This window comes from Chlamydotis macqueenii, chromosome 3 (assembly GCF_036417535.1).
Source record: "Chlamydotis macqueenii isolate bChlMac1 chromosome 3, bChlMac1.mat, whole genome shotgun sequence".
Taxonomy (NCBI): domain Eukaryota; kingdom Metazoa; phylum Chordata; class Aves; order Otidiformes; family Otididae; genus Chlamydotis; species Chlamydotis macqueenii.
The window spans coordinates 83344116-83371052 of record NC_141558.1 but is presented as its reverse complement, the minus strand read 5'-3'; the positions used below and the strand labels follow the sequence as shown (position 1 = coordinate 83371052).

The window sequence follows — 26937 nt, the reverse complement described above, 5'->3', positions numbered from 1 at the left end:
CTGATTTGATTCATTAGAAATCCAGAATGTGCTTAAAATTATCATATGCCACTTAATATAAGATGAAGTAATAGCTTCCTTCAGCCTTAGTCGAAAAGATTCAGAGCTGTAATCCTTTTTCAAATAATTACCCTGTTCATCAGGCTTCAGCACAAGATGACTCCAAACAAAAGAGAAATGGAGAGACCGGCTATGAAAGACTCTGTAGATACATGTACCAAGCTGAATGGAGATGAGAGCACTTTACAGGCGTTTGTCAAGTCACAGGCCTGAATTACGCTAAAATTAGAACTGCGAGGGAAGGGCAAGACCACATGAAAGTACCAAGTCCATCTACCATACAAAAGGGTCTTTGGAGAAATAAAAATTAGCGAGGGTGGGTAGGGATGCTGACTGAGTGAGGCAGCTCCTCAAAGCTACAGCAGTGAATTAATGCTTTCACACACATAACCTGTGGTTTTGACTCGGCCACGAGCTGCTCTGTGTGGCTACCCAGGGCCATGAGCTTGTAGAGAAGGGAAAGTTAGCGGCAGACATAAAGAGCTGGCACAGCTTACCACTACCCCACCTCAGGAGGCATGTGTGAATATTTCACTTGTGCAATTCCAGGACAGTGCAACTATATCTTTACTCAGGATAACTATGGTGTTTGCTATCCAGTGCTCAGGGAAATCCTGCATCAGCTTGCACAAATGTTTCTCCCCAACAAAAATGGCAACATAAAATCCAACACGCTGACTAAACAGTACTACAAATTACATCCTTGAGGTCAATTCCTGTACAGAGTATCCAGGACAGCAGCCAATAAACTTCTCGAGCATCTTTTTCCTGGAGAGAATTGCACTGACGAGGTAGCCCGGCATGGCTTGGTACAGCTCTGCACCACTGCACCTCGACTTAAGATACTGTGCTTCACTGTGGGCAGCATCTGCAGCAGCAGACAGGAGAGGCTCTGTTCAGATACACCAGCCCTCCAGCTGTGTAACTGCAAGACATCCCCATGTAACTGAGAAAACACAGCCATGGCACTGGACTCATCTCTCTCCTCTCCCATGGGTTGTGCCTGGGGACACATCTGTGTGACAGATTTTTCTTTTGCTATCATAAATAAAAGTTAAACTGCAACTTACCTTGCCAAATGAGTCATTTTATGGTTTATTATTGCTACTCAGGAAGCAGGTCTAAATTACAAGAGTGAAATAAATACTTTGACTTCTCTAAATTGTGTCTCCGCTTGGGTCCTCAGCCAATTTTTCTTAAGTTTTAGAATGCAGCCCAGTCCCAAAGCACCTATGACTACTTTTTATAAGCATGGTGGACTGGCAGAAGGAGGAAGGGACAGCCTCAGCAGCAGCAATTACAGCTGTGTCTCAGGCCCCTGTATCCACAGAACTGAGCTACGCTGGCTGCTGCACTGCAATCTGTTTTGAACACTACTACCAGGGAATTGTGCTCTACAGTTTTGGGAATTTAATTTTGTTCTAGAGAATCCAGGGGATGAAGCTGTCCAATCTACAACTATTAGTTTGCGGACTGCAAATCACAAGCACAATTATGCAGGAGACACCGTGCAGAAATTGCTGTACTCTTACAGCTGTGATACAACACCACAAAGTTAAATGCTCTTGGGAGAACAACACAAACTGATGGGATGAAGACTGAAGCCTGAAACTTACTGCCTACATTAACTGATCCCATTATTAATTCATTAAAACAGAGAGAAAGGCAAAAGTTGAGGTTTTCATTAATAATCCTAACCAGAACTGTGCAGCAAAGATGGAAAACCTAGCCAGTTCTACTAAATTTAGAACATTTCTATTATGGGATCTAGTGCTGTAGCTGCTTTAGGGGGAGTAAAAAAACCATCAAACAAAAGAGATGGATTCAGTTATATCTGGCTTTCCTTAACATGTTGAATTAAACTGCTTTTATTTGGGTCTTTAAGACTACATTTGTCCTCTTAAGATTCATCCTTTTTAATATCAGTCTGATTCCTTGTTAGGAACATTAACTCATTTTAAATGAAATGTAAGCCCCAAGTTTTAATTAACTGAAGATATTAAGGAGCCTAAGTCACATTTTTACATAAACACAAGTGGTAGCTCATATGATATGGTAAATCTCCAGCTCTGGTCTCTACATCCTGCCTCTCTACAACCATCTCACCAACTTCAACTACGCAAATTATTCTTCCTAATTTCCCAGCCTAATCTGATATGTGCTATTGTAACTCTCTGTTTGAGAGTTGGTTTACTCTTTCCCAGTCAAAGTTGCATTTCACTGGAGTACAAAGTGATCACAAAACGTTTGATGCACCACAGGGCTGCTAGGAAGTTCAAACAGGATATCGTTGCAAGGAGTTTGGGGCTGAAATGGTTTACTGCAGTTATACACCACCAAGGAAACGTGTTTTTGCAAAAGAACAGCTTTTTGCTTCCTGTCTGCTGGGAGACAAAGTGTCTTACTATGCAGAAGCAGTGAATGACTAGATTTTCTGATTTGCAGGAACAGCCCCATAAAACTACATAAAAGCTTCAGATGGATTTTCTTCCTTCCCTTAAGTCCAAAGAGCAGATTTTGGCTTTCTCTCCCTCTGTTTTTCCTTCTATGTTCCACACCTCCGTTTCCTTGCCTGCTGCTCCAAATACTCCACCACCAAGTGGCTAGAGAATGAGTAGGAGCAAGAAGCTGTTGCTTGAAAGAGTAAATACATGGGATGAGAGAATCCACTCCAGTGCAGTAACGCTTTTAGTTTTATTGGAGGCTCATAATGTGAATTTATATCTCATCCGTTTGAACAGAAAGTTACTGAACTTTAGAAAAGACAATTATTCACAGACAACAGAAGAGAGGGTCGGGGATCTCTTTAAAAACTAGCGCTTTTTTGGTTTATGAAGCCAGTATAAGGAAACTCACAGACAGACTGTCCAAACACAGTCACAGCTTGGGGGAGGCAGAGCCAGGGCCTGGTACTGTGCTTTCAGCTTGCTTCAGCAAATGCCACGCTTCCTTTAAAAATGTCTTCCTGCTCCTCATAAAACACTGGTTTGGCAACAGAAAAGCTTTCTATTGAAGTTTTACAAGGCCTTTTTATTAATGGAATAATAATTCTTTCTGTCATTATTTAACCAGGCTGTCACTTTCAGGTTAGGATTTCTGTGAAAACCTAAGAGAGGTGCGATTCCCTGGTTTCCAAGGGAGGCCGATTCCTGCAGGCCATGCTGAGTCCCCAGCCTTTCACTGCACCTCCAACGCGTGCAGATTTGGTTAAGCTGTGCTGATTACTACCTGCAGCATCCCTCCTTACCTTCCTTACTCATTTTGCTCTCGCTTGTTACATGTGCAAATGAGCATATGTGATGCAGAAACAAACAGTGTATATTTATATACTCTTCACTTAAACACCACAAACTGCCCCTTCCCAGGTGGTATGGAACTTCCTACGGATTTGTATCCTCTGCTCCTGTCCTCCATTGCAATCTGTCTCTATTCCCCCCGGCCAGCCCTTCTCCCAGAGCCACCACCCTCGTGGCAGTGCTGCTGCCATGTCCTCACGTGCCGTACCCGTTGCACAAGTGCTCACCGCTGCCAACGCTGGCATGGCTCGGCTCGGCCTGCCCTGCCCTCTCTGGCCTTGACTCAGCCAGCCACTTTTAGGAAATTTGCAGAAACTTAATTATCTCCGGGACTTCTAACATAGTGTCAAAATTTGTTTTAAATCAGCTGATATTTTCAAAAGTGCTCAAGGTATAAAAAGCCCAACCGTATAATCTACATTTCTTCAAGAAAACAAGTTAAAGCAAGAATATAATTAGAACATTTCCATTTGAAGGCAAAAGGAGCAAGTCCCACCATAGGTTTTAGGCAAAAAATCCAAAACCCACATGAAAAGCAAACAAATGAAAATTTTTAAATAGCTTTAAAAATACAGTAGTAGCTATTAAAATAGCATTGCACACAAAACTGATAAATAAGCATATTTCAGGGGCTGGATGTCCTGCTCATTGGAAATATTCCTTCACTAACTAGAAACTTTGTTTTGTTACTATAGTTACTCTCACTACAAGTGGCCCTGACTAAGGCATGAGGTATTTGTTATATAAAACCTCGACACAACTGCAGCCTTAAACTTCACAAAGTACCAGCTCTGCACTTAGTCCCGCTTGCAAATTCTATTCCAAGCCCAAACTCGAAATGCTTTCATGCTGATTAAGGCCTACTCTTGAGGAATGGTTTAATGGCACTATTTAAGTGCTGAAAACATAATCAACATTGTTCATAATATACACTAAAACTGTGAAGGAATTTCGCTGGACTGTGCGCCGAGCAAGAAAAGTAGTGGCTTCCTTCTCTGACAAGTTACGCTGTTAGCAGTGGCTGTCATGTACAGGAGTAACTGGCCATCGAGTTTAATAAAATTTGCTGAGAGACTGTTGAATTAGATGGAAAAAATGCATGTAGCCAGGTAGAAGAGAACCAGGTAGAAAACACATATCCTGTAGTACTGTGATTTTTTGTTTTGTTACATTTTTAGCAGCTTAGTTTGATGAAGTTTAACATCAGTAAGGAAAAAAAAAATCCTCCTTCCCTTGGCCTTTAATGTATTCTGGATTCACAGAATGTTTTTTCTTGTTCTTCTGGGGGATATTTTCAGACAAACTTATTATGCATAATCTTGGAAAAGTGGCTTATGAGGTCCCCAGTGAAAACAGGGAGATGACAGGACCTCACTTTTTAAGGTAGTTATCTGATGCTGATACTCCAGTACCATGTGCCAGTCTGATTCACGCCATCTGCATCGTTCTTAGCTGTATTTTTTTCCCCTACTTGGGTAGGGTAAAACAGTGTGGCTTTCCTTCTCTTCAGCTTGAAATCTAGACACTAAGCTTTTTCTTAAAAGGCCAACAGCTCAAACAGAACCTGCTCACAAGCGAAGATAAGTACTTATAAGCACTGAGGTCAGAAAATGCATCTGTTTGTACGCTTGTTTTCCTGCAGTGAGAATCACTCAGGTTGGGTCACACTAATGACTAGGGATTTTTCTATCACAGTGCTGATACAGGGCTATTTAGTTAACTTCTGAAATGGCAGAGGTAGCCATTTATGCTGCATAGCTTAAGCTTTAAGGAATGTGAACACTACAGAAGACTGGAAGGGTATCTTTGCTTTCCTCTCCCTTCCTCCCTCCATGCTGACACCCTGTACTATTCTTAGTGTGCAGAAATCAGTGGTGTTAATTCTGGAGTTCACACATCAGAGGAAGCATTTAGAATTTATTCATTCATTTGTGCGAACCTGTATATGGCTTTGTCCTTAATGATAGAGCAACACATTTATTTTTTTAGCTGTGACATTATTTGCAACCAGTCTTACAGCTTATTACAGCCTCATAAGTGCTGAAGAGCAAATCAGCCCTACCCTGTAAGAAACATGATTTCCTTAAGGTGCTGTTTGGACACAGAATTGCTTCATTGGTTCCTTCCCTGTAATAACAGTGCTTGCAGTGACACATAAAACCATGATTTCTGTCTCTCCCATGTCTTGCAACTAATCTCAGGCTAATGGCCTGGTCTATGTAGGCAAATAATGAGAACCTGCTGGAATATCTAATTTGTGAGTGTTGTTTCTAGCTTTTTGTGGCACTGCAACATTACACTGTACTGTTGGTTATACTGTCAGAGAAAAAAAATAAATTGTTGTTCAGCTACGACATTGCTTACATCCAGAATTCCCAGATTCAGGGTGCATATTGCTATATCTTGTAAAATGAAACACCTTCTCTGTCATGTGCAAGGGTCAATTAGATGAGGTCAGAAGTGGATACTGCCATATCTAAACTACAGATAACGAAATACAGGTTTTGCATCAGAAATTTGCAGGAGATCTAGGTGGAGAAGTCAGCAAAGTCTAAATTAACATCTGATGCACACCCGACTAAAAAAGCATTTTGCAAGGATTAGGTATGTTCTGAGTCAGTAAGGCATCTGAAGATATTTCATTCTGTTAAAACCAGTTTGACCTCTAGAACATCAAAAATCTGTACTAGAATTCTCTATACGCTTTCCAATGTTACTATCACAGATAATGAGCTGAATAAAATACCCCTGCAGCAGCTTATTTAGATACTGTCCTTCACAATATCATCATAGGGCTTCAGAAGTTTTACATGCATTTGATTCTACATCCTCAACAATACAACTGTAAGTCTTAAGTCAACCTTGCTTTGCTCACTTCTTTTGTATCAGTCAATCCTTTTAAAAACAACAAATATTTGATGTAGATGCATTTTGCTTCTGCAAAAGTTTTTTTTTTTTTTTTTAATTGTAAGAAATGTAATGGGGCTTTGCTCAAAAGCAGTCTTACATACAGCTACCAAAACTAAGAAATACACACTGTTTGGCGTGGCACAGAGAGAAGAGAAGTAACACCAAGGACCACAGGCTTTCAGATGCAAGTTTTCCTGCCCTGCAAACCCATAGACAGTGCACACCACACCCACACACACTTGGACATCATTACTCTACAGGATCCCCCTTCCTCCTCCCGACAAACATTTTGCACAGGACTGCACCCCTGCCATGCAAACCCTTGACATTTGCAGGTGGCCAGGGAAGCAGCAGGCAGTTGCTGGTTGCCACTGAGAAAGCAGCAACTTGATCCCACAGTTTCTGCCAGAGCAGGCTTTAACCCCTATTATATTTGAAAATCATATGGTGTGAAGGCTCCAAAGAGTGCATATATATTGACTCTTTTTTTTTTTTCTTTTTTTTAAAGTGGACTTGAAAAGTAAAGCCTTTTTCCAGTTGGCACTTCCAAACTGACAACGTGCAGCCTCTTGATTAAGATGTGACATAGTTTATAGCCCTGGCAACAAAGGAGACTCCGAGCACTTCCAACTGCTTTAACACCAGAGCAATAAACAAGAAAATGTACAATCCAGTTTAGTTTCAGAAAAATGTTTTTCATTGAAGGATAATTTAGTGTATGTATCCTGACTCCTACACGCAGTTGCATAAGAAAAAGCTTTAATTCACACAAGCACTTCAGATGAAAAAATAACGCTCCAAACAATAAACTCCCAACGCTACCGTGCACAGCTCTGAGCAAGTCTTTCTACAGAACAGCACTACAGCAGCAGCGGAGGACTCTGCGCTCTCCCTGTCAGGAGCCGTTCCTGCTGCTGGTGCAGGGAGAGCACAGATTAAAGCAATCCCAGGTAGATAAAACATCCCCCGAGTGAGATCAGCACAGCTGGCTGGAAGGGGCATGAACTACTTCAAGCAGCCACTGGCCCCATGCCACTTGCCAGTGGTTTCCTGAGGTGCACATTGCTGGTAGCTTTGTTTTGTTTTAACCCAGTATGTGGGACGTACAAACCTTCAGGACTGCTCTGTGCATTAGCAGGTGCTTGGTTCGTGCAGGCCAGGAAAATCTCTGACCCTTTTGCTCCCAAGAATCTCTGTTTGCTACCTAGTGCTAGCTACCACCCACCCTTGCCTGCCTTGCTGGCAGTTGCCACAGCTTGATACAGTCAGCTAGTGGATGCCCAGCCAAAGAGCTGCTGCGCAGTTCAAGGCAGCCCACAGGGTCCACGAGGCGCAAGAGTGCGAGCGCAAAGAGCTGGGCACTTCGCCCACACAGATCCACATCTCTATGGAGACTGGCAGCAGCAGCCCAAGGAGCTGGGATGAAGCCGGGCCGGCCACGACCCTGTGAGAAGCAACCCTGGCAGTATGGACATACCCTTTGCAACTGGTGCTGCCTTGTACACACCAGCTGTTTCTCACTCCCGGTGAGGACGATCTAGCAGCCAGCATCTATCAGTTCTGCACCCTTCCTTGGCAGGGAGCACCACCTTTCCCGGCGGGGCCGCATGCGCACCTGGGAGTGAGCAGATGCCACACATTCCTCTCCCCAAGTGCTGTTTTTGCAAGGCTGTGTCACAGCAACCTCTCCAAGCACTTCTGCTGCAATGGTCTGGGAAGGGCTGGAGAAGACTCTAAAGATGATCCTCATGCCTGTATTGTATCCCTTTGTTTCACATTGAGTTATGTCATTCCCACTTTAGTATTTCTCCCACTTCAACATTACTAACATTTATTAAGCCAAGCAAAATATTTTTTCCTTTTCTCCCCAACACAGCAAATGCCCAATTTTTGAAGAATCAGACAAAACGACTGGTTGCTGGAACTTGTGCAGTGGGAGGTATGGCTCCCTTCTTCACACAGTAGCAGAGCTCCTTGCAGCTCCCTAGCCCCTCTGTGGAAGGACTGACTGGCCATCTCTCCTGTTCGTTACATGGATTGCTGTGGCATGCTACATTCTCAGCTGGGTTCAGAGCCCCGCTGTGATTCGTACTCTACCAATATGGGAAAGACATTGACCTTGTCCTGAGAAAATACAAGAAAAACTACAGAATAGTCTCAAGTCATTGCAAGTGCTCAGATGGTAGATGCAAATGGCCAGATTCCAGAGAAAATAAGATGTCCAGAAGTCTTTTCACTATGACTTTTCACTGCTTACTTATATGATCTTCATTTGAGGTGCTAGTTATCAGCCTCCTGCCACTTCTCCAGCTGATAGAGACATACGGAGTAGAGGTCACTGCATTAAATTCCTAACCTGCTAGATCTCCAGCAGTTGGCATTTCCAGCCACAGTGCTGAGAAACACAATTCTACATCATACTTACGTAGTTCTGGGGCGAATTCTCTGTTGGTGTACGTACAAGGAATTCTGCTAATGACTGTGACACTTGATTAGATTCAGCTCTCCATGCTCACATTCACCCTTCCTCCTAAAATACGGTCTTATGACAAACTTACTGATGAGCTATATACGTAACAGAAAACTTCAAGCCAAGGTGAAAAAGAACAGCCCGCGTAGTTCCTACTGGCAACTTGACTCTGCTGCCCAGATAATACACACATGCTATTTTTCAATATATTCTGGCATTCAGTGTAGACAGTCAGGGCTCCTAAACACTTCCTTTGAATATAAAGTAGAACACTCTGCAGCTGTTCAAAAGAAAATGCACTTAGCAGGGAGAAAAGGGTGTGTTGGGGGGGCTAACTCACTGATATGGCAGATACATACAATGCACTGAAGTGAGCCAGTAGCAACCAAAAAGTGTCCATTTCTTCATCAAGGTGAGAAAGTACTAGCAAGAATTTAATTGCATAAGATATATAGGAGTAGAGGAACATAAAATTGACATTTTGCTCTCTCAAAAATCAGCTGGGCTGAACAGTCAGAGTTTGTTCTATTAAGGCCTGAGCCATCAAAGAAACACAGATTTTAAAAATCAATAAGTAACTTAGCTAGTTATTACTACCACAAAGTGTTTTGCAGGTTTAATTTTGCTCTGGCTTATCAGTAGTCACGAAGCCTTAAATGTAATGTCAAAAACAAGGTAGCAGCGCAACAAACACACAGCAGGAACCTGCAGAAAACCCACAAAACCTGAGCTTCAAATCTCAAACACAAAGTTACTGCCATCCACTCATGGAACTTCCCACTTTTACACAAATGAATTTTTCTGAAGTATAGAACCTGTGGGTGGTAACCATCTTATCTCAAATCAGCCATGCTATTCCTGCATTTTGGAATTTATTTTTACATTTCTGAAGTGAAGCCTTTGCATTTGCAGAACTTGTGTTACCTCTCCAGTGCCAAAACCAGCATCCAGAAGCACTGCTGCTCACTATAAAGGTCTTAAATGAGTGGAGGGAGTAGCTATTTACTCAGGTGGTAGGAAAAAAAGTTATTAAATAAAATTGATTTTTCACCCAGAGGAAAGACTTGAACCATTGCTGCTCAGGTTAGAAAACTGCGTGGCCGTTCCTTCTTTTCACAGCATACTAAGAAAGTAAGTCTCCAGCAGGTTTCCTTTCTAAGCTCTATTTAACCTCTTTTATTCATATTCTGAACTCTGCGCAATGAGGGAATGGAATTCTCCCCAGGTACCACTGAATCCATCCCTATATTTTTAAGATTAATTGATATGTACACTAACACAAATCCACTCCTGACACAAAGAGACATGAACCAGCTAGGTGGATATTTCTTCCCACTGCGTTAAGATAGTGGATAGAAGGCTATCATGCTCATCTGCTGAATTTTTGTCTTAGATCAGACTGCGACCCTCAGAAAGGGATGCATATATCTGTTTGAACATTCCAAAAATGATCTTGAATACCGTAACTCAGGAATTAATTTCATTTATTCATCATACAGGGAAAAAAAAAAAAAAAGAAATAAAAATCTAAAAGTGTGGAAATAAATCCAAACCAGAAAGAAATCCTTAGATTTCTATTTCTAGATTTTTTTTTTAGCTTTAAGCATCTCTGTTATCATTAATAAGAGTCAGGAGACTAGCTTAAAGCTTTCCCTTCATATATTTGTCAAACAAATACTCAATATCATTACTAGTTCCTCAGAGTATAGTCCCGATTATTGCAATATATCACCAAGTTTTTTTTAGATTAATTTTATAACCACAAGGGATTATACCATGCCAACAAAAGCAAACATTCATGGTTACTATAGCAAAAAACCCAGCTCAACCCTTCTAAGTCCAAATAATCTCTTTTAAGTGAATCATAGAAGCCTAATATATGATTTGTATTCTTGTAGCACAGTACTGTCATATCAGCCAAGTACATACTTCCATTTTTTATTACTTTGCATTATTGTCTGGGGTGTCAATACAGAGATAAAAACATTTGAGGGTCACTCTCACCAGCCACGGTGTGAACACACCACTACAGTAAGTTAACTTAAAAAAGCTCCACTCTTAAGAGTTTTGAATATCCTATTTATAAAAGTTTTCTAGCATGAGCAAATGCTACAGACAAAATATTAATCTATCCCTGCTTCAGATCCTCAGACCTTACACCCTTGAGGAATTCAGCAAACAAAACAATATTCTGAGAATTTTACCAAGCTGTTTTAGCACAATGTTGGCTCACAAGATGTACCAGGCTTCATTGCCTCTTGCCTAATGATGAACTGGAATCATATAAACAGACTGCTCTGATTCTCTAAAGCCATACTTCACCGCCACTTCCCTGAGAAAAATGGTAAAACCACTCTACAGCACACACAACGACATTACCCGGGGCTGAGGTGGGAGGGGTGGGACGTACAATTATCTCGACACAAAAACTGTAGTATAGACTAGGCATAACACAAAAGTTCACAAACTGATTGAGGGACAATTGGCTCCTTATTCCCCATGAAGATTATAGGCAAATAGACACTTCTACTTTCTGGCTGTCAACAGTATTGCAGTACTTCACCAGTGCCCGTAAATATGCTGCTCAAAGAAGGCATGAGTTGTTTTCAACACACAAAAAAATAGCCTGACAAGTAATGGAAAAAGAATTCAAACTGGAAATGCCAGTTTAATCACGCATTTTGAGATCCTGATTTTACATTGGGTTTTTTTTTTTGTAGCAAGTGGAAGCACCTGGTACATGTTATTGCTTATATACCACAGAATAACTCTCCCCCACAGTAAGTCTGCATCAGATTATGCCAAATAAATCTTGCCAGACAATTACTTCCCATGTACTTAATGAAATTAAGGTAGCAGTGATGAAGTCAAGGACATTTGCTGTCAGTAAGCCACTTCTAATCTAGAAGAGGACTTTGTATTTTGAGGGTTGACTGTAGCAAAAAAAAAAAAAAAAAAAAAAAAAAAATCTTTCTTCTAAAACAACATCAAGACAACACACACACTTCCCTATGTGAAATTCACTTCATTTTTTTATTGACAGTTTCCTGGACACACATTTAGTATTTCCTGACCTTCTGAGCTTTTTTGCACTACATTTACAAAAGCATCTGCATTTGACAGCTACATCGCTCTGCTTTTTTTCGAGTCTTTATGTGTAGAACAGCAGCGCTTCCCAAAAGTTTGCTATTGCTCTTTAAAACTAGTTTTGAGACTCTCCAAGCAACAGAATAGTGACTTATAGTTTAGAAAGAAAAGGAATATTAGCAGCTATTCATTTAAGAGAGTTACGATTCCTATGCCACATGCAGAACTGCTACAGATACAAAGACATGATCATTTAACAAAACATTCGCCATCACACTGGGCAGCGATTACAAGTTGTTGTACATTATGCCAGAAGAATGTATTGTTCTGACTTAATGGGGAGCCATCCAGGAGACAAAAATCAAGCTGGTAAACAACAGAGTAGGTTTTGATAAGGACTCTGTGAGCAATTATAAAGCAATACAGTATCCATAAAACTGCTATCATATTTCCAACCTCAGGCTAGGTACAGACCTTAATTTTTTTTTTTTTCCACTGCTGTGAGCTAACCAATTAGAGCTAAAAGATGACCATAAAGCTAAATAGTCTCTGGAAGAGTGGGCGAGTCAGGAGGACAAAGTCAATTTTACACGAGCAAAACAGGAAGGAGGAAATATTACCAGCTAAAGAACTATGTCAGCTGGCTCTGTGGAGGGTTCTGCATGCTGCCAGATCTATGGGACTTCTGTATGGAACATCGTGAAGTGTGAATATAGGCTTTAAAAAGGGAAATACTTTCTTTCTAAATAAATAATGCATTATTTTATGAAGGTCACCAGGACAGCAAGAGGGGTGCTCACTAGTATTATTTCTTCCAGGTAAATGACCTATCCCCAAGACAAACCTGCGGAGGTAATCACAGCCAGTCCCAGGTGGAACACTGCTGAAAATGCTGGCCTTGGAGTTTGAAGAAAAAAAAATTGAAGGAATCCATCTTAAGAAAGGCTTATGATCAGCATAATTGACCTGAAGGGGAGATACCTGATGCTATCAGGAGTCTTCTCTCCCAAATGTGCTGAAGATAGTGCTTTGAAATATATACAAAAGCCAACTGTTGGTACTGCATCCATTAACTTCTTTTGAAAGCACACCAACATTGAGAGGATGTCTCCATAGGAGTCCGAGATTTTTCAGGCGACACCTCCCTGCTATTATTTCTATTTTTTATAGTGATGGCAAGGCAGTGTATATCTCCTGGTTCATTCCATCTTGCAATAGGTCCAACATAGGTAGCTCTCATTCTTCCTCTGTCATTGCTTGACAGTATATCCAAGTGCTCAAATTCAGTCATTCACTGACTATGATGTAATGCATTTGTTACTAGATGATGCTTTTCAAGCAGAAGTGATCTTCCTGAGTTCCTATTTCTGAACAATTTGTGCTTTTGGACATCCAGCAGTTCTTCAAAATTCTTCTCCAACAGCTCAATCTAAAACATTCCAGTTCATCTCTCACTGTATTCAGTGTCTAGCTTTTGTATTCCTCCTCCCTATGTACCATACCAGCCACTGAAATGTGAAGTAAATGTTTAAGCTTAAACATTCCAACAAGGGGCATTTCTAGACACATTTGGGTCAGTATTATCGGTCTCGTGCCAAAGGCCACTGTATGTTAGCTGAGCAATGCACTGAATTTTTTTTAATTGCTTGAACCACTAACAAACTATGTGACATCCTGAATGATTGCTTCTTTGAAATATATAATGAAATAATTTAATATGAAAATAAAAAAGCAGGAACAAACTCACCTTAATTACATACAGTCAGAGACCAATGAAACAGTAATAGATGTTTGTAGTTTCGGCCAGCTAAGACTTTACTTTTTTATGTATTATTCTCTCTTTTGTTCAGGATATACATCCAGGTAATGCTTACATTTTTTGTCTTCTACAGAGCCCTAAGGTCCCTTAATGCAACTTTGATCTTTTCTTAATATATGCCACCAACTATGCTTCCAAAAAGAGTTGTCATTAGGATGGAACCCCTCAGGCACCACATTACACAGTTGCCTGGTTCATATCAATGTGAATTGGGAAAAAATAATCAACCACTTTTAAATACAGCTTTAAAATCATGCAGTTGAACTTGCTCATACTATTTATATGAAGTATCCTGTAGTCATTCCATGCAGTAGTATAATTTACTACAGTTTTTCTATAAGGTAAGAACAACTGGAGATACACAATAGCATCAGGTCTTTCTCCTTTCAAAGATGTTTTACAACAGTAAAGCCCTCTCAGCATAGACTGTACTTTAGACCTCTAGAATGTCAGGAACAGTTTCTGATTTGGTACAAACCATAGATGTATTCTGTTATTTTTCTTGCTTTCCCCTCTCATTAGATTTCTATTCTTTTTTTTTCTTCAGAAATGCTTTTTAATTTTTTTTTTTTTCTGTCTTGCAACTGTGATACTTTTTCTCAATTCCCTCTCTCATGAATTATTTGCTGGCTGGTTTAGAGAAAGATTCACACCAAGACAAGCTAGTCATAGCAGCAGAGGCAAGAAGCCAGCACCTCCTCCTGCATCACTATGTACCTGTGAATGAGCCTCGCTGCCAACTGCGCTACATACCACAGTGCATGAAGGGAGCAAAGACGGGTTCTTCCAAGAGCACACACTCTATCAAGTCTGTGTCTAAAAGTTAGCATTAACTATGGCTTTCACTACCAATATTAATTGTTTCTACCAGGAACAACCTATTCTGCTACTCTTTGCAAGGTCTTTCCACATGTGAAAATTGGCACCGTAGAAGCACCAGGAGCTAATACTCTTTCCCGGTCTGGGGAAATTGGATTACCAGATACAAGGGAACACACCCAGCAGCCCTCCATCAGGAGGGGTGACACACCAACAGCACACCTGATTTAACAGGCTCCTTGTGTAACTGAGAACAACAGAGCTAGTGAGCCGATCGTTCCTGACTGGATGTATCACATCAAGCGATAACTCTTACCTAAAGCTCTCCGGGTATTCAACAACAGCCATGTTGATAACATCCAGTGCATGCTGATAGTGCTTCTGAGCCGAAAAGAGGAGGGCCAGTAGATGAAGTGAATTCATGTCATCTTTGCACAGTTGCAGTGCTTCTTGAAGATGTTCTATAGCATCAGAAATCTGGGAGGAGATGGGGTAGAAATAAAAAGAGAACACATTTCTCCTTCAGTCCTACATTATATCCCAAAGTTAAGAACAAATACTGTCATTATAAATTCTGAATAAATCCTGCTTGGGCACCTACGAGAAAGACTTCTATCTGAACAGTTTGCCAAAATTAACAGACTGTACTGCTTGAAAAAACAAAACAAAACAAACCACACATTAAAGGAGTCTGCAGTATTACTAAATCATTGCTTATGAACAGGAGCAGCAGACCTGATCCAATCAACCCCCTCTTACTCTGGCATGGTGGTTCTATGCTGTAAACAGATCCACTACAGAGGCCCAATTCTCAACTCCATTTTCTAGGGTGGGTGGTGCTCTGGTGTCAGAGCACTACACATCTCTGCTACATTTTGTCTCTTGTGATGGTTGTAGCAGGCTTTTCATTATTTGGATCGAGAACATAAGAATTAAGTTTGAATGTTCAAGCGTAAAAGAGTCAAGATTCAAAATGCTGTCAGAAAAATAAATACCTTTGCAAGCAGTGATGTAAAGAGCCATCCTGACAATCACAGCAGTAGCACGTCACTAGAACAAAGTCTCACTTGTCAGAAATCTTAATATCTATAATGAATGCAAGTATATCACATGGTCTTTGTGATCCAATACCCTATTTTAGGCAATTTGTTCAAAAGAGAACTTCTTAGTAGATTTTCTTTCCTTTCGCTACCAGGAAGTTTTATATGGAGAATTTTCCTTCAGATTCTCTAGTGTCTGAAATTACTATTACTTAAATTATTCTAGATCTGTGTTTGACCCTAGAAGCCCACAGCAAACAAAACAGAGAAATGTATAAATTTATTTTCCTCATATATACCTTCCCTCTCCTTCCCTTAAGGGATGGAGAATGTAGTTCCTTCTTTCCTACTATGAGAACTTCCCACCTAGCAAAGCTCTGCAGACGTTCTCCTGTCATGGCATGCCACCAGTGTCAAGTTCTCACCACCTCCACAGATCACTCAGGAAAACAGGTAGCACATAACTAAGGAAAGCAACAATTCCACTGCTTGCAGTTATAATTGAGGTTGCTGATAATTTAGATCTCAGGCATGCTTCTGGGAGCGTGGTACACATTCTGTTCACTAGACAACTTCTTCCTAATGTCCAAGTGACATTTCACTCTTACTGTGCATGTGCAAGCCAAAGTATTTAACTACTATACTACTGGTGACTCCATGCAAGTCTGGAGGTCAGTGTGACTGCTCCACAGATGTAACTCCAAACTGGCATCTGGCCCACAGCTTCGAAACTGCTGAATGTCCTGGCCAGATTCAGGTTGTGATATATGACTGAGTGCTCAGCTTTAATGAATTACTGCTTGTCAGTGGAGCTACTTTAACCATATGTGTTATTATAGCCTACTGCAAAGGTAAACATATTGGCTTAAATCACCAATCTTCCCTCAGCAGCTTACTAGGACACATTTTCTTACACTAGCAATGACAAAATAACTTGGAACTAGGACAACAGGCATGAGACTGTGGTGGGCCTCAATCTGCCCGTCCACTAAGTTCTTCTGTAGGTACACTAGAAGTATATAAATTTGACTTGCTAAAAGAGAGCTGCTACCAAGACTCTTCTTGCACTTAGGACTAAAAACACCTCTTATTTTTTTCTATTCTTCTGTCTGAGACCTGCACAAGTAGTCATAGAGAAATTCAAAGTTTGAGGAAAAATAAGTGTATCAGAAGAAAAAGAAAATCTGTAAATGAAACAACTGGAGAGGGCTTTGAGCAACTTGCTCCAGCTGATGCTGCTTTGAGCAGGGATTGAATTGGATGATCTCCAGAGGTCACCATCAAACTCAACTATTCTATGATTCTATTCAAAGACTTGAGAAGGTGATCCTAATTTGATGGTATGAATCAGAGAATAATACTGGCAACTACTGTCTTTACTGAGGGACTTCAAAATTGTGAGGATACCTGACCTTACTTGCACATGAACATGCAAACTAAGTCACTGAGACTTTGCTTTATGTGTGCAAATGTCCAACAATCGCACAACTTCAAGTTCATACCTCTTACAAAGGCCAGCTATCAAAGAAGCTCTGTGACTCTGCAGCATACAGTAAATGAAGCAGCACAAAAAAGTCAGTTATGGTAGCTCCTGCAAACCTCTGCCTGCTGAACAGGCAGTCATATACTCTTGAAACAGATGTAATCTAAAATAATTTTTCCCTGTTCTGTAGCATTGGGCTTGCAATGGTTACATCTCATTTCTCTAGTACCACAAGCAATGGCTGTTTTGGGAAGTTAATCATGCTTCCCTGACACGTGGTTGCTTAACTTGAGGCCAAAAAGATTCCTTAGTGCTGTAACACCCTTAGTAGCCTACACAGTACTGCTACATTATTAGAAACAGTGGACAAAACACAGATAAGAATAAAACACCCTTTAGTAATATAAAGAGACTCTATTCCTTTATGGGAAGCATTATAGAAAACAACATCCTGCAACAGACCAAGTGCAACAAAATACAAACTAAATTTCTAGAACAATAAAAGCAAGATACTTGGCAGCTATCAACAGAAACTTATTTTGAACAGCAGAGATCACCAATCTATTGACAGATGCCACAGCTTATTTATTTAAGTAACTATGTAATACAAGAAAGAAGGAAGCTGGCGGCCCAGATGGCACCCTGAAACTTCAGGGCTGTATCAGAGGTAGGCTGCCAGTTTTAATTCCCTGGAAGTGCTGTGCTTTAAAGTAATCTTATTTCAGCTGGACTGCAAGTTCAAGCAGGGCCTGTAATTAGAAGATGTTACTCTTCTCTGATTCATCTTTCTCTTAATAAATATACCACACGTGTCCTGCATGGCACACAGGTATATTCAGATCACACTGATTAGGAAGATACTGCAGTAAGCCAGAAATAGCATCTTGCAGTACTACCAAAATAATGCCACAATATGGATTGTTTAGACTGCCTCTTACATAACAGGATTTATTTCAATAATGCTATATGCTTCCTTAAAAACAATGCTGGGATGTTACAATTGTAGGTATAAAAAGGAAAACAGTAAGAGTGTTAAAAATAATTCCCAATATTAGACTGCACTTGCATATTTCGAATGGTAGATGAAACAGTATCTCATAAGAGGAGTTTTCAGGCCTTATGATTTCTCATCAGTTATGAGTTACAGTCAATTAACCATTAAAACTATGCTCCCCTCTCTTTTTATAGCACAGGGATTATAGAAAGGAGAAACCTTTATTGACTGGCAAGAGCTTCCATTGAAAACAGACTTGCTACAGTCCACCAGAACTTCAGGAAAGCAGGTGCAGACATACCTGTGAGTTAAGCTATTACTTAATTCTTACTACAAGCTGGTTTTGATCACCAGAAAAATCTAGACCAGGACCTAGACAGAAAAGCATCATGTTGCTGTTCAGCAGAGGAGGCAGTAGCTGGTCTGGAAGAAACACAGACCAGAACTACCCACATCCAGCAGTCACTGAACGAAGCACCTCTTGATACCTACTAAACAAAGCTCCCCTCCTGGGGCAAAGAAAAGACAGCAGTCTTGTCTTCTTGAAAACAGAATAAAAACTGTCTAGAAAACAGCTGAAATATTTTCTCTGGTGTCTTAACAGATGTTTAATTTATTTTTACATCCAGGCACTCCGGAAGGCGGTAGGTGTTTTTTGGATATTGCCGTTTGAAACTTCAGGTCTGCTGGCAGCCCACAGATGAAATTGATAAGTGAGACCTCTAGTTCTCAGCTGCTGGCCCCTGGCTGTCTTTCCCTTCCTATTTTCATGCAAAGAAAGGTCCAACCAAATCAAGCATTAAAATGGTACGAAAGCCCCATATGTTGTTTTTGTGTATCCAATACTGATTTACATAGCATTCAAGGTCAAAAACACCACCACCACCCAAACCGAGAAAGGAACCAGCACTTAATTTTAACAAGAGCGCTGACTCTCTAGAGTCATTTCCATAGAAACTGGCCTGCTAAAAAACAAGGCAATGCATTAAAATCAGCAAGCTTTAAAGCGTTCATTCTACCTTGTTTTTGCTGATCCAAATGCTGTTACCACAGAAACAGCAGAAACAGCCGAACCAGCCGCTGGGAGTTGGGAGTTACAAGTCTCTTTTGTCCATCAGCTCTGCCGGCTGCCAGCTAGGCACTGCAGGTGGAGATCACCACCACAGCAAATACTGACCTTGGCCTCATGGCACTTCAGCTTAGGGGAAAAAACAGATTTAGACTCTCCTTAGAGAAGAGGGTATTTTACTCTGTATTTTGCCGAAAAATCCACCCTAAGACGCTGTGGGACTTACCTAGACCATATAGGAGTCACTGGAGTCCTCCCAGTGACTCTGGTGGTCTTTAAGACATAGAGCCACACACACAAACACAAGCACGAAGCACATCATCATCATCTTTCATTTTTCTTGCTAGTGGTTTTCAAGTGCCAACTCTGCAAAAACCTTTTATAACCATTCCTCCTTTTAACACATCCTCATTGCGTGTCAGAGGGAAGCTTATGCATTTCCATTTTGCCTTTCCCTTGCCCAGTGCTGACAGAGACAAGTGCTGTTTTATAGATTCTTCCAAGAAAGATGAATTGCTGCAACTTTTCTTGGCGCTCTACTGGTCAGCTGCCTCTCTTGCTTTGTTCAATGAAGACAGCCTCTTATCTATGCAAGCTGACACCTAGATTTTTCAGTGTTGGGTAAGGTTACATCATTTATTGACCTTGACTATGGAAACAAAAAGGCCTATTTGTTGAGAATAACATTCAGGCATTATATTATAACCTGCTGTGTAGGAATAGCCTGATTTGTTGATACTGTAGCATTGCCTGATAAAAGCCCTAACCGTGATGTTCAATAGTTAATGCAATCTATCAAAAAAAGGTATCATTTTCAGTTAATCAGAAAGAGAATATATTAGATACTTTAAATAATTAAGGATATTAAAAATGCATTACCAAATGTTTATCATTAAGTAAACTGGCAAAAGAAGAGCAGGATATTTTACAGCAGTCTAAAAATAAAGATGTCTCAGGTATCTCCTCTCTCTCCAAGCATGCGTTAAAGATTTATATCTCACTAGATGGAGAAGAGCAGGAGCAGCATTGCAGGGGTCAGGCTGACACTACATAAGACGCTTAGATCACACATCTATGGTAGCAGGGGCAACTGTCAGAACATCAAGGGTGAAAATACACAGGTGAGGTAAACAAAAGAAAGTGAGCATGAGGACAAGAGACTGACTGGAAAGAACAGGAGGGAAGGAAAATTATGAAATGAGACATACGAAACAATACTGTAAAGACAGGCTACAACTGGGTAATGAGTTAAACTGCAGTGGACCAATAATAATGAAAACAACAAAGAGCCAATGACCAAAAAACCCTTGATTTTATTTTTAAGGATAGCAGCTGAAAAGCTGTAATGCTTTTACTCAAGGCAAGAAGCAGAAGAGACAGATCAGACAACTTCCCTAAGAGGTAAAAGCTGTGAGAGAAAGAAAGGTAGCTGGATATTTTCTAATGAAAGACCCTGAGCAAACTGCATCATAAAGCAGCCAGTAGGCAGATGAGAAAGTTAAATAAGCCATTTTAATTACTCATTCTTATTGCAGGCTTCCTCACAACACACTGCTCTCATTATGAAAGAGTTACAAAAGTGACATTATCAAGAAAATGCTGTCTTGGAACAATTAGTTTAACCTAATGAACACACAGCTCATCTAATTAGCTCAGGAAAGTAAGGAGGATTCAACTGACTCTGTAGTGTAGACTAAGGAGAGAAAACTACAGCAAGCAGAAAAAGCCTGCCAAAGAAGGAAAGTATGATGATGAAATTTCAAATCTAGCTAGAGAAGCATTTAAAAAATAGGGGCTGCTCCAATAAAGACTTCGGCTTTTAAACAGAAGAGATGGAGAAATAAAACACATCTCAATTATAAAAAGAAGAGACAGAAAAATAAAGCACAGCCCAAATGTTTTTTCTGAAAGGCAGTGCAGTGTATTTTCTGATGAGCTTAATTTTTATGAGTTAACACCTGCAGCAGCATTCAGATGCCAACTAATCTCACTCACTGCAGAACTCCAGCACTCGTCAAAGCCTAACGCCGAACGTGCCCAAGTATGGAATAAACCAATCCCCAGCACAGAGAGCGCGCGATCTGGGGTGATGCAGAACCGGGCAGTAACGAGAGAGCCTTTGGAGCGGCCTGCAGTAGGACACAGCATGGTACCAGGGAACAGGAATAAACACACTTTGCTCGCCCCACACGGACAAAGTTGCTCAGGAGTTAGAGCTAAATGTAAGTCCTAGGGAAGGTCGTTCCACGTGCTGCAGAATTTCTATTTTAAAAATAATAAGGTCTTACACGAATATATCCTGATTGATGGTTATCTATTACAATGTAGGAAGGAAGGGACTCTGTTTAGCAAGTCTGGGTCTTGTTCAATTGGACTGTCCCACCCTTCTCCCACCCTCTCATAACTCAGTGGTTGCCAATTATTGCACATACCTGTCTGACAAGAGCCAGTTGCAGTGATAGGTAGAGGATGATTTGGTGATCTTCCGGGGCCAAGTCACGTGCTCTTTAAGGACGACCACACAATACAAAAAGAAAAGTGACTGTTAGATTGTACTTCTCAGAACTCCTTTGCCATGAGTCACACGCAAGCACAGAACAAAACCCAGTCCTCTCCTACATAAAATTAGTATAGTAATGGGGGAGCACATGGAAACTAGACAAAAAGCAGACCAATGCTGACCTGGCTAAGCCAGGTTCACAGGAATAAGTATGAGAGACCAAACTGCCAGGATGTTATTAAACATACATGCTCCTTCATTAAATGCCACTTAGTGTTTTGGAACTTGGAAAATTGATATGAAGAAAGCAGCTCTTAACTCACAACAAACCCATTAAAGCATTATTTTAAGTAATTTAGGAGAGGGTGATAGTTGTCCAACTTATTCTTACATTGCCACTTTTCAAGCAATAGGAAAGGGTTAGGTTAGCACTGGAAAAGTAGTAATTGTTTCTGCTGTTATTGTGACTATGAGCACATAGAGGACTAAAGAGAAGGAGCCCATGACGTGAGCTGGTGCTTAAACACACAAAACATCCTCCACCCTGCAGCTTCTAGTCTAATTGTTGACAGTAGATTCCTAATTTGGAAAGGGAAGACATTGAGGGAGGAATGAGGATTTGATGGCAGGAGCTGAGTCTGGACCAAAACCAAGGCCCTTACTTCTCAAGCTTGGATCTCTTAGATATTACCGTCCAGTCCACAGCAGGCAGCGTGCACTGCAATGACCCCTCGGCTAGCGAAGGCTGCAGTGTCTCCAGAATCAGATGTTGAGGCCCCTCTTACTGGCTTGGGCAAGGCAGGGAACAGGGAAGGACAACCGGGGCAGAACTGTTCCTCTCGGACTACGCTAAGCACGAAACTGCAGTCTGAGCTTGCTAGCCTGTGGAGAAGCCATTAACCAAGGCAATGTGAAGATAGTGTTTTGGGGACCTCACCTCAGAGCAACGTGGGGCACTGGCTCATGCCACACTGGCAGACCAGACCAGCCCAGGGACCAGTTGATTATCCCCTTGCTGACCCACAGAGTTCATTCCTAGCTCTGTGGCACAGGGAAGTCATTTCACCTGGGAAATAAGGGGAAAAGGAAGGTCCCTCATAGCCAGCTGATGTTCCTGACCTCTTTTCTGGACTGTGTTCCAGGACATCAGGGAAGCCTGCACCTGCACCACCCTGCCCAAAGTGAGCACAAGTAACGTCCTTATGAGAGAGAAACAACAGGCTGACAAGGCTGGTGGTTAAAAAACCTGCCAAAACTATTCGTTTGCTAATAATAAACAAATAAACAAACAAAAATCAAAGAATTAATTCAGGAAACAAACCACACACCATTTTAATGGCAACCACCTCTCAAATGCTGTCTTGGCCTGTGAGCAAGAAGCTGTTGGAGTTGACTTTTATAACTAATGGCTCTAGAACTAATTAATTTACTATGGACTGAACGTGTCCTCTAACTCTGCAAGTCAAGGTCGCACTCAAGGATTCTGAAGCAATGCCAAAGACATCAAGGTGCAATTAGTACAGGCAAGTCACTAATTTCTCCCACCACTTAAAAAAAAAAAACAAAAAAAAAACCAACAAAACAACACAGTGAAAAAACCCCATAATAGAACCAGAACAAACTCCAAAACCAACCAACAGCAAGACTCCACAAGAGTCCCAGCTTTGCTCTAAGCTGTTAGAGCAGGGTGAGCCACCTCTTCAGCAAGCTGCTCCTGTGAAACCTTCAGTAGCCTCTCCAACAATAAACAACAGGGAAAAGTTCACATAGGTGTATGAGAGAAGAGATTAACGGTGCATTTGGAAAGAAAGAAAGGCTTGTTACTTTACTGTTCAGTTTCCTCAAAAGGTATTAGAAAAATATTTGATCCAATCTTCCAGCTGAAAAGGCCACTTATAAAGATGGCTACAGGCCAAACCATGGCCTGAGAGATCATATATGTACTTTAAAAACAGGTGAAAAACAAGGAAGAGGTAAAAAAAAGAAAGAGACCAAACTCAGGCATTTAGGAAGACACTAGTAACCAGCTAACATCCCTGTTAGCTGAAGTTTGAGTATCTAAATGTTTGGCTAGAAGCTTGTCTGCTTCCTAGCTAGAGTTAAGATACCATGAAAACAAGCCACAGCCAGTGGGAAAGGTCAAAGGATAAAAATAAATGCAGTTTAAAATTGTAGCACTGCAATTACATGAAAATTGGGCAGTAGTGAAAGCATTACATTGGAGACGAGGAACTAGTGCGACTTAAAAGTCTGCTCCTGATCTAAAAAATGGCTTTTAAAATTTTATCTTTCAGTTTTCCATACGGTAAATATCCAGAATTACCTCTGCAGTTTCTGCTCTTGCAACCACTGCAAAACCAGTGCAAGACAAACATGCTGGACTCCTCCTTGCTCAGCATCAGAAAAACAGCTAAGATCCAGTAATATGCTCAGCCTGATACATCTGTACTTTGACATACTAGACATCTCAAATTTTCTTCACTTTTGTAATGTAACCAGAATTAGACACTTCAGCACAAGACTTAGACCTTATTAAGTTTCCATTATTTGCCATATGGAGTCTGTAGGCATCTACATTTACAACGTTAACTGCCCAAACACCACCTGGTGTATTTTAAGTGGTGTAACTTAGTCATAACAGGGTCAGGAAGCTCACACATCACCTCTCTACCACAACACAACTGACAAAAAAAGCTTTAACCCAAGCAGGCTGAGGCAACTGTAGTTGCAGAAGAGTTTAATTCATGGATACTTTCAGGGCAGAGCCATTGGATCAGACTCCTCCATAAAATACAGTGGTGAAGAGCACGTGAGTGGTAACTACTTTGTACCACTAGTTCCGTAGCCCCCTTTTCACACAACAGCTCATGTGAAGATTCATTAGGACAGCAATCATCCCCTCCCCAGTAAGTGCACTAATGCCAGGTCACTCCATAGCAGCCTATACTCTTTCCCACCATAAGGGAAACAGGAGTTTAAGCGTGCTTCATGCAGGAATAGAGACAAAACTAGCTTTCCACGTTTGCCCGCTGGCATCGTGTGAGGAAGCTGCATCTCCCAGCACTGTAGACCTCACTGCAGCTACTTTGTGGCTACGGTTATTTCTCTTTAGTGGCACAACACATACTCTTACCTTGGATATTGAACCAAATAATCACTGCATTTAGCCATCACAGGAATGATTTTGACAGGCTATTGCTGAAATCTACGGACCTGTTTTTAAACTTTCAGGCAAGGAAGCCTTATGCAGAATTAAAACAAAACAAAAAACCAACCACACATTAAAAACAACAATTACTCTGAATTCATCCAAAGAAATACAACGCCAGTATCAGCAAGATTCCTACTCACCTCTCCAAAGTCTGAAGTGCTTTCTGGTTTAATTCATCCTGAGCGTCCTTCAGAGTAGCTGTAGGACAAGATATAATGCCATTTAAGAGTTGAAGTCAATGTTTCAGATTAAGTAAATAGTTACATGGAGTATTTCAAACTGGGAGCATAAAAATTGTGGAAATCTGGTGGGGTGTGTGTTCATGGCAGGAAAAACATGCCATTTTGTTTTTAAAGAACAGCACAAAAACAGTATTTTAACCTGAATTCTCAATTTCCTTTTTATTAAAGACTATTCTGACTCCCTTGTCTGAAATGACAAAGCATTTTTTTATTTACATATGCCACTGAAGGGGCCTGGGAGGAGGAGGGGACATAGACTAACTAGATACTAAGACCATAACAGGCTCTGTGTCAGGTTGATGTATATGCTAAAAGCAGTAACTAGCAACATACTCTGACTCAGATACAGAACATCTCCCCCACTGTCTTCACGTAGGAGGGTGCTGCAGGTTGAACAGGGAACACCAGGAACCAAATTTACAGCTCTGCGACAAAACCCTTGACAACACATCACCTCCCTTGAGACTACAACAGACCTTCGGCCTACTTCAGGTGTGGCATTAGCCACTAATGCCCTCCTTCGTGCCTCTAATTGCTTGACTAAAGGATCCTGCTCACTAAGCTCACTTCTCAATGTGTGAATTAATTCCTAGTCAAAACCATAAAGGGAGAAGACTCAAGTTCTTGCTATGCCACGGTATGAGAAGATATCATCATTACCAAAAGCAAGAGGAGGAGGAGCTTACAGAAGCATGCCTTTCTCAGATCCAAAATATCTGGAAAGCTAGTGATAATTTTCAGAAGTACATTGGCTGTCTAGTTCTGGTTCTTTGCTTTGAGATCTTGCATAGCAGTTGTTTCTTGTTCTACTTATCCTAAATTTGAGAGCTACTACTGATCAACAACACAAAGCGATGAGTAGTTAATCCACCAGCAAACATCTACCTATGAATATACTTGACTTCAAGTGTAAGCTCTAGAATAGAAAGTTTAGTAAGTAGCATATACTTAAGCAACGAAACCAGATAAAACTCAAATATTCTTAAAAGTTATTCAGAGGAAAAGGTTGTGTTCTTCTACAAGACCAGGTTGGATGGGGCTTTGAGCAATCCTGTCTAGCAGAAGGTGCTCCTGCCCATGGCAGAGGGGTTGGAACTAGATGATCTTTAAGGTCCCTTCCAACCGAAACCATTCTATGATTCTATGATACTATGAAGACATACAAAGGTAACCAATTTCTTTAGATTCTACAACATGGTAGTGAATGGAAGTTTGAAAGTAATTTATTTTGCTGAAGTTGTTATAGTGATCAGACCTTTTATATTCCTACATCTTCCAACAGTTCCTCAAAACACCAGGTTCATTTAGTGGAAACAGCAAATATTCAGGATTTCCCAAATCATAAAGATCAAAAATTGTTTATGCTTGTTTATTGTTAAGTCTACTCTAAGTAGTAAAAATCTAACAAAAAAAATGCAGTTTAAAGAATAAATTTGAAGACATGGGCTTTCATGCAAAACGCAGTATTTATTAGAAGCAGCTGGAAATACTTCACTCTCCATAGCCTTGAGCTGAGTATTCAGGTCCACTGCCAAATACTGGAATAAGGTAAAAGAGGAGGAAAACTTAGAGAAAAAATTAAAACAATCAAGATTGACGTAAACATAAAAATGCTTAAGACATTGGAAAGTATTTGATCATAGCTGTAAACATTCACCCAGAAAAATATGTCAGATTGTTTCTCATATAAGGAATCTTGTAGTTTCCATAAGTTACAGAGCAGTTCTGAAGATGTTACACAATAAGGAAGACTGAAAGAAATTTTACTATTTGCCTCTCAAAATAAACATCAAATGGAAAAGGTAGGAGAACTTTTAGGTTCCACTCAGTAAGACATTTGACTGTTGTTCAGCTTGTAGCCAGAAACAGCACAAAATATGTTATGGAAATGAAGTTTATTCTAAAACTAGTCAGCTTTGCCTCTGCACTACTGGGAA

General features: G+C 40.7%; 1 protein-coding gene across 3 annotated transcripts in view; it reads right to left on the bottom strand.

The window, feature by feature from the left end:
- The window catches only part of TTC7A (tetratricopeptide repeat domain 7A), a 180021-nt gene that overhangs the window by 78534 nt on the left and 74550 nt on the right, over window positions 1–26937 (bottom strand). For all 3 annotated transcript variants that reach the window (XM_086745752.1, XM_086745749.1, XM_086745751.1), the window contains exons 13-15: window positions 24899–24956; window positions 21480–21552; window positions 14778–14938 (exon numbers count right to left, since the gene is read on the bottom strand). In XM_086745752.1, coding sequence (XP_086601878.1) covers window positions 14778–14938; window positions 21480–21552; window positions 24899–24956 — 292 coding nt within the window. The remainder of the gene's footprint in view (window positions 1–14777; window positions 14939–21479; window positions 21553–24898; window positions 24957–26937) is intronic.